Raw genomic sequence first — 8,778 nt, forward strand, 5'->3', positions numbered from 1 at the left:
TTTTGGGTTGTGTGTGTGGTGAGACTATTTTAGCCTAGCTGTGCTTACTCAGAATGCAGGCACAAAGCATGATTCGTTTATTTCATTCAAAACAGCAAAGACGTGTGCTGTTAGAGCCAAAATCTAATGACATACAGATGCAGGGGGTCTTAGAAGTTCTGTTTTTTAGTGGGAGTTTATTGTGAAATGCAGTCCATGTGGGCGAGAGAAGAGTTAATTCCTTTTTCCAGAACAGCGAACAAAGCAACTGAAAAGTTAAAGCTTTCTCTTAATGATTTATTCGCTTAATGTTCTGCCAACATCACACCAAGTTAATTGGTAATCCACATCCTCTTCCAAAATAAAAAAAGTACTTTTTTTAAAATTCACAAAGCTGGTGCAGCTGGAGAAGCTTGCCATTTGAATAAAGGCGGCTTCTGGAAGTGTGGGTGAGATTTGGGGGGCATTAGGAGTACAAGAGGCAGACTGTGGTCTAATTCAGTACTGGGAAATCATGTTACTGCCCTACCTCCCCTTTGTGAAAATAGGAGAAGGGAGAGGGGGCTTAAGAGGAGTGGGCGGAGGACAGATGGGGCGGGAGGGGCAAGCAAAGGGAGAAGGCTGAGGCGATGGGGGCGGAGAACAGAAAAAGCTCTCCCTGTGGGACTCTGGTTGAAAGTAGGGCTGTTGGAGTTTGTCTCTGTGGGCAAATGTGGAAAGAAACAGAGACGGAAGACAAAAAACATCGACTGGACCAAAAAGAAATGAAAAGGATTAACAGATGAGGAAGATCGACAAAACAGCGCTTTCAACGAAGCTGAACTGAACCCAGGGGCGAGAGAAAGGAAAAGAAGAGCTGCAGAGACTTGTCTATACAACAGGAAGGGGGGGGGAGATGACTGAGCAGGCTTTGACTTCTACCTCCAATAGTTGAGAGGAAACAGTGATGACGATTCCCAGACAAGAAAATGAAGTGATTTGAAGAAAAGTGTTAGAAAACAGCTGAGAACTGCTGGGAAAGATTACATATGAGGCAGCAAACACAGAAAAGACAAAGAAATCTGGAATCATAGCAGCCGTGGCGGACAGCAGATAGAGTGAAGGAGAGGAGAAACAGAAGGAGAGAGGGGCTAACGGGTAAGGAAGGTATGAGGGGACAGATCTTGAAGCCCCTCCTCTCTTTGATGATCACTGTCCTCCTGCTGGCAAGCCTGCTGACCACTTTCATCTGGTACACGCTAGAGAACAAGTAAGTTCCTCTTAGACATGAAACAGAACCACATTTTGGTTAGGACATTAATCATGTGCAATGAAGGAAAAGTCACACTGCTGGGGTTTAACAATAGTAGTCAAAAAGGCTTTCAAGACAGAACAAGTAGAAGAAGTGATCCTATGGAAAGAAAAGTAACAGTTTCCAGAATACACATCTCATCATTCAATGTCTAAATCCCAAAGATAGTTTTACAGTGATATTACATAGGAACAATGTTGTTAGGTTGATCATCAGAAATATTACTAAACATTTTATTAACATGTTTTTCTGCAACAAAGAAACAAAAGAATCAGCAATTTTTACCTTCAAATTTAGAGCAGCAAAAACCAAAGTCTAGTTATGAAACATGTCACATTTACAAATACAAACTTACCTAAAACTGAAAGGTCACCATGTGGTTCAGACACACAAAACAGGAAGAGGAAGTCTTGAGAACACAAGACACTACCACAGAACGCAGGAAGTCCCCTGATGAGCTTGAATAGATGTCAATGCTGCTTGCATACGTGTTTGTAGATCGGTTGTTAACTTATAGTGTGCATGCAAAAGCATTTCATACCTCAAACTTTTCTAACCTTAAGACCACAAACTTCAGGATATTTTTATAGAAAGCGCATGTGATTAACTACACCACAGTAGTGTTGCACAGATTTGTAGTAAAAGTTGCAGAAGTAATACTTTGAAATAGTTTTTGGGGGTATTTTTACATTAGTTTGACATTTTTGCCCATACTTCAGTTCAGCCGGATTGGATGGACTTTGACTGGGCCATTTTAGCAGATAAATATGCAATGATCTAAACCCTAAAAGGTGCATCCTACCCAGTCTTGCAGATAAATAATGACACTAACCTTAATATGTAAAGTGTAATTTCTTAAATATTGACACCTGTCTTAAACATTCATAAAGACTCCACGTTCTCAACAGGTGTTACATCATGTTTATGACTTGTTTGATTGTGACGTTTGGACTCATACACATGGCAGCCAAGGTTAAATCCCAATCAAAAAGCTTCTAGACTGTCCTTCTTACACATTTCTGTTTCTTACACAAGCCTTGCTATAACTATCTTTTAACAATGGTATTCTTGTCACTCTGGATCAAAGCCAGATTTGTGGGGTGTACAACTAATAGTTGCAGTGTTGACGAATTCCCCTTCGTGAGATGTAGGTCTCCTTCAGTCTTCAAAGTTTCCTTCACCTCCTCCAGAGTCACCAGGAGCCTCTGATTACTGACCCATTGTCTAACCAGTAAATTTAGGTGGGTGTCAGGTCTGAGTAGGTTTGCAGTTGTAACATATATTTTCAAATCTCAGAGGATGAATTAAACATTGCCCTGTGAGACAATTAGAAGTTGGCATGTTGTCTTTGACCTAACTCTGCTTTTTATATCCAAGGTTATAAGGGTTAACTAACAAAATAACAAAAACTGAAATTGATATCATAATACAATACTTTGACCGTTTTGAAATCAGTACCTGAAAGCAAACTAAAGTATGAAAAAACTAAAACTAAAATTAGTAGTAAAACCTAAAGTGAAACTAATAGTCAACTAATAATAAGTAATAATAACTAGCAAACACACAATAAAAATGTATTAAAACTAATCTAATCAGACAAAAAGTCACAATGAAATAAAATTAAAAACAAATCTATCATCCTTGTTTTCTTGTCCATAACTTCAACCTTTTAGAGAACATCTGGATTTATACTGAGATTTTCTTACACACAAGTTGACTATATCTACCAATGGACAGACTTATTAAGGAAATAGCTCAAAAGGGGATTCTAGAAACAGACACCAGTGTCAGATAGTGTGCTCTTTTATTTTACTACTTTGGATGGACCTGTTATATGAAAACAATAAAAATGGTGATTGTAACAATACAACATGTAAGAATTTAAGAAGCATAAAGACTTCAGTGAGGCAGTGAATGTCTAAAGGTTTAGTCATAAAGACCTGATCACATGCAGGTCATTGTGTGATGATTGCAGCAAAAGAAACAGGAAACAAATGTGAACTTTCATTCTCATTCAAATTTATGTTTTTTTCTTCAGTAATGTGCAACCTAAGCGGTCACTTCCTCAGAAGAAAACTGCTCCTCAAACATCTGCTTTATGCAAAGACTGTAGGTGAGAACTACCTGACAAAGGTTTTCATTTACATGACTCGCCTTGTTTACACCATAATCATGTCTTGGCATGTTAAGAATACTGTGTTTAGAAATGTCATAATGCACCTGGATGTATTTATCCATTACAGAGAAAAAATAAACAAAGTCTTAGAACAGTACTCAGAAGCCTGGAAGAAACAAGAAGAGCATTACCAAAAGTTCAGGTAAGATTGAGTCCAATTAACTAAACTAAAAAATAATTTTTTTTTTAATTATTATTTTGGTATCAGCCTTTGCGAAATTTGTGAAATGTGACTTTAAAGGACGAATATCCTGTGAAATTGACTTTTGAGCTTTATGTTGTGGTCCTATAAACATTTGCTCTTCCAAATCACCACATATTTTCACAAAGCTCTTCCAGACTAGTGGCAGCAGCAGTTAGCAAACAACTGCATGTCTGCTGAGCTTATTATACTAAGTAAATGTCAGTCCAAATGCTCCTAAGAACTGTTCTAAATGGCATAATGGAGACGTTCAATTGTGATGAAATGTCAGAAAGAGCAGGAGCTTCTTAAAGAGACAGAAGCCAATTTTGAGATGTCAAATTCTTTTAAATTGTGTTTTATATATGCAGCATTTTCATAAAACTGAAAGTAACATACTTAAATGTGCAATAAAATGGCACTGTGTGCTTGGAAAAGACTTACTACTTCCCCTTTAAAGACGCAATGAGGAATAGATTTGCTTTTCATAAAAAAGAGGAACAAAAATCCCAAACCAGTGGAATTGAAGCACTTTATGAAATAGGAACTAGGGTCCATCTTCTATTTATACCCTTATAACTTCCTATAAGAGTAATTAAACAAATCATATGCATCAAGTGCTCCTGACAGCTTTATGCATTACTTTATAGAAGTGGTCCCCAACCCCCGGGCCACATACCGGTACCGGTCCGTGGACAATTGGTACCGGGCCGCACAAGAAATAATTAAATATTTCTGTTTTATGTATTACTTGAGTCTGGAGGATCTTTAATTTTGAAAATCCTTTAACCGGATTCTCTCTGTTATGTCTTGCGCGTCAACATTGAGCCCTCAAGCAGTAAAATGAGTAAGAAACATATTAGATGTCTTTGTAAAGTTTCCTTGCGAAGGGGAAAATGCCCAGAGATGAGACAGAACAATGGGTTTATCCCAGCAGGTGATTCCCACATTCCAAACTCGCTCTGCATGATATGGTGACCGGCTCGTTAATGAGGCAATGAAGCCTTCAAACTGCTTCGCTATGTAGAGACCAGGCACTCTGTGCTTAAGCAACACTTCGGGTGTCAATGTCTCTCATCACTCCCAGATGGGACCGTCTCGTTGCAGAGAAACAAGCTCAGGGCTCCCATTAATTGTTATTGTGAGTTAAAATGTTCACGAAAGTAAAATGATCGCTTTTGTGGCGCAGCTGTATCTTATTTTGAAGGGATATGTAAACGTTACCATAGCGACCAGAGTCAGCGAGCGTTAGGGCAGGGGTCAAGACAAGATGAGAGGAGTAGAGCTTGTGAGTTTTAGGTTTGGTTCACACGGCACGATTGTCGGCCGATTTTCCAAACTTTTGTGACCACAGAGCCGACAAAAGTAGGTTCGATCGGTTCGTGAGTCCAGCCACATGGCAGGAGCAACACATCACACATGAACCGATTCCACTCACGATCATCCCTATTCCAGAAGAAAATGCAGTAAAAACCCCAACATACATGAATCTAGAATGATCAAACAGTAGTGACAGTTTGTGGACTCATTTTAAGCGATTAACAAAAAGAAAAGGCGTTTGATAAAAGACGGCGGGAGCAGCCGCTCCATATGCTGCACTATAATTTGGAGGTGAGTTATTTTTTTGTAGTTAACATTTTTAACTGAATAAATGTTTATTAAGCACATGATAGTTTCCACATATCATCTCTGACTTCCACCGGACTCTCGGTTGCGCCATGTCAGCTTTTTGGGATTCCCCTCCGTGCTTACGTCACCGCGTTTTCTGATTGGCTACTTGTCATATTCAATGTTCAACAGGTTATGCTTTCGCTCCTAGTTAGGAAAGCCAGGGCAAAAAATTAAAAATTGTGCCATGTGAACTAGGCTTTAGCTTACACACCAACATACAGAAGCTTTATCTGACGATTCACCCCCCACCCCCTCGGGCCGCAGTAAAATAGCCAAGTCTTGACCGGTCCGCGGTGATAAAAAGGTTGGGGACCACTGCTTTAAAGAAATTAAAACATTTAATTATGCAGGAATCTACCAAATTTGACGCTTAGGTAAATGTTTCTGTCCAGGTGTATTTTATGTTGCACTGAGTCATCAGACTACTTGTGGCTCCCCAGATCACAGCTGAACACAAAGTGCCATGGTTTAGAGAAGGCTACAATTACCCAGTCAAACACTCCAGTGGGAACAAAGCTTGTTTATGATGGAGAGAAGAAGAGAACCCTTCAAGTGAACCCAGAGATTTTCAGCACCTTTTTTAAAGTAGGTCATTTTCAATTTACATTTGATACCAGATAATTGTTCCACCTTTTGATCTGCATCTGAATGTTGTCCTTGACTTATGAAGCTTTTTAAGAAGCTTTGTGAATCATTTCAGATAGTGAAACTCATATTAAGTAGATTAATCAGAGGAACATATTTCAGTATATATGTACTCTTGGTCAGGGCACCAGATGTAATCCTTCTGTTTTTGTTTCAGGTCCAGTAGGTTCACTTCATGACAGACACATTAAAGTTTATTATATTTATTCTAACAAAAGAGGAAATCAATGTGGTGGTTAACATCAGTCCAGCAGCTGCTGCCATACAGTGACAGGCAGAACAGAAGATAGAAAAAGGGGAGGAGCTGTCAGTTACTGGTTACTATGGTAACCACCAACTGTCAAAAGTAGTGTAACAGAACGTGAAAGTCTGGAGAAATAACCTGATGACTAAACAAAATAAATTAAAAGAATAAACAGATTTTGACAAACTTCATATCTATAATATTGAAAAAATTAAACACTGTCACATATAGATTTCACTACATTTATACTTTGGATTTAGATTCCTATAAACTTCCAAAAATTCAACAAGATTAAATGGAAACCATATGTGTTTCATAGTTTTCTGTTTCTACTCTATTCCAGGGGCATCCGTTCCCAAATAAAACCTGGCATACATGTGCTGTTGTCGGGAATGGTGGGATCCTAGCAAACAGTAGCTGTGGCAAAATGATTGATTCAGCTGAATTTGTTATCAGGTGAGAATATTTTCCAGGTTTTTCTACATTTTGAAACTCCATCCAACAATAGTTGTCCTTGTGTTACTTTGACAGGTGCAATCTGCCCCCTTTGTCAAATGGGTACGAGAAACATGTTGGCATCAAGACGGACCTGGTGACAGCAAATCCAAGCATCTTCATGGAAAAGTGAGTACTGTTCCCATTTTAAGGTGATTTTTGGAAGTAAAAATTATTGTCATCTGTTTGTAGCCTTCTGTTATACAGCTGGCTAGTACTGGAAAAGTAGTTTTAACATCAACTCAAGTCATTCCCATACGTCGATGCGAAACAACGCATTAACATTATATCCTGGAGATGTCTGTAAATTTCAGAAAAATTTCAAGCATTGGTTATCACATATGTGTACATAAATATCAGACTTTGGGGAGTAACTTATTTATTACAGAGGGTCTGGAGATAATGTGAATAGAGCTTTAAATTTTCTAACTTTGGTCTTTTTTCTTCACTGGTCACCTTGTTTCTAGGTTTGGGGCTCTAATGGGACGTCGACGTAAGTTTGTGGAAAGTCTGCGCAGCTATGGCGACTCCTTGCTGCTTCTTCCTGCCTTCTCCTTTGGCCACAACACTCCTGTATCTCTCCGAGCTTTTTACACACTTGAGGACTTTGAAAGCCCCGTTCGACCTATCTTCTTCAACCCGGGGTACCTCCATAACCTGGCCCTCTTCTGGCGCTCTCAGGGCCTGAGAACGATACGACTCAGCACCGGTATCATAATGACAAGCCTAGCTCTGGAACTCTGTGACAACGTACAGCTGTATGGATTCTGGCCCTTCGATTTTCACCCATACAGCTTTCAAACTCTGACTAACCACTATTATGATGACAGAAAAACCAAAACCAAGTTCCATGCCATGCCAGATGAGTTTAACCACTTGTTGCGGTTGCACAGTCAGGGTGTTCTCAAGTTACACCTTGGAGATTGCAAAGCAGAGCCAAATTAGACTCCTCAGGCAAAGAGCCAAGTGCCTTCTCAATTGCCTCAGGTGAACCCAACCATCAAGACTTTCTTTTAATCACAAGACTGTATGGACTGTATAGACTGACTAACTCCACAGACCAGGCCCTATCTGCATCCACAAAACTTGTACTGAGATCAAAATGCAACAAAAAGAGGACAATAACTAGTATGAATTTCATCTTGTTTCACAACTTTATCTGTTTTGTTCAGGTTGATGTCTGGAAGAGACTATGTGCCTTTGTGAGGCCATTATTGTTTAGTGCCACTGCCTTATGTTACATTGTTAGTGATGCGTTTTGAGTCAGGGTTACTATGTTTTAATGGAAATCAAATATCTCCTTTAGAAGAATATTGTAACTAAATAAAAACACCAGCAAAATGAATGTAATAGGTATTTTAATACATTTAACCACTTTGAAAGGTAATTTGTTTTAAATTAACAACATGAATGTGTTGGTACAGAACACTTTTTTCACTATGGCAGACTTAAAATGAAAGATTATGCCTGTCCTGCCTTAAACATAAAGATCATAATAGATAAAAAGAAAATGAAAATACAAATTGCACAATTCTTTACAGAAATTATAACACAGCTTAGGTGCTTTTGGATACATTTTGATCCAAAACACCTAAGTTGTTCAGTTACAAGTCTAGAAGAAATATTTCCTGCCACTTTGAGGCAGGAAAGTGTTGCAGCAGTTCAGTTGTTCTTTATCTGTTTATTGCCGATATTTCCCTATGTAGCAGCTCAACGCAGCTGCTGTAATTTCTGATTGTTCAATAAAATCAAAAACTGGACTAACTGCCCCGTTCGTTCATTGAACATCGCACAATTTTGTTCATCAAATAGAACAAAATTATTTCACAAAATATTTTTAAAAACTCTGGCTCCTACACCAGTAATTATGTAAAATGTCATTAATTGTCCAATGTCAAGATAAATGTGGCCAGACTTCTGGTAACAGACTCAAATGCACTTCTATCATTACCCTAAAATTAAACCAGATGTTACATGTTTTAGGTCAAACAAGTAATCATTACAGAGCAAAGACACATCTGACTTGAAGTTAAAAAAAATCACTGTGAGTCTGTGGTTTATTAGATATGAAATATTTAAAAAAATCACATCTTGAT

General features: G+C 38.5%; 1 protein-coding gene across 2 annotated transcripts; it reads left to right on the plus strand.

Annotated features, from left to right (window-relative positions):
• Positions 1–608: 608 nt before the first annotated feature.
• LOC122822542 (alpha-2,8-sialyltransferase 8F-like) lies at positions 609–8,710 on the plus strand. Of its 2 annotated transcripts, none has more exons than XM_044101300.1 (7): positions 609–1,228; positions 3,309–3,383; positions 3,514–3,588; positions 5,691–5,883; positions 6,531–6,643; positions 6,719–6,811; positions 7,150–8,710. In XM_044101300.1, exons 1-7 carry the CDS (start codon positions 1,128–1,130, stop codon positions 7,625–7,627), a joined length of 1,128 nt encoding a protein of 375 aa, XP_043957235.1. In that variant the 5' UTR covers positions 609–1,127; the 3' UTR covers positions 7,628–8,710. The 2 variants fall into 2 exon arrangements, with proteins under 2 accessions (XP_043957235.1, XP_043957236.1); XM_044101301.1 differs by having other exon boundaries at positions 611–1,228; positions 5,739–5,883.
• The last annotated feature ends 68 nt before the right edge of the window (positions 8,711–8,778 follow it).

This window comes from Gambusia affinis, linkage group LG19, assembly GCF_019740435.1.
Source record: "Gambusia affinis linkage group LG19, SWU_Gaff_1.0, whole genome shotgun sequence".
Classification (NCBI taxonomy): domain Eukaryota; kingdom Metazoa; phylum Chordata; class Actinopteri; order Cyprinodontiformes; family Poeciliidae; genus Gambusia; species Gambusia affinis.

Excerpts from the sequence above, each read along its gene's own strand:
- LOC122822542 (XM_044101300.1), top strand. The coding sequence starts at position 1,128 with ATGAGGGGACAGATCTTGAAGCCCCTCCTCTCTTTGATGATCACTGTC. Across the intron at positions 1,229-3,308 it reads TGGTACACGCTAGAGAACAA|TAATGTGCAACCTAAGCGGT; the intron begins GTAAGTTCCTCT and ends TTTTTTCTTCAG. Across the intron at positions 3,589-5,690 it reads GAGCATTACCAAAAGTTCAG|GTGTATTTTATGTTGCACTG; the intron begins GTAAGATTGAGT and ends GTTTCTGTCCAG.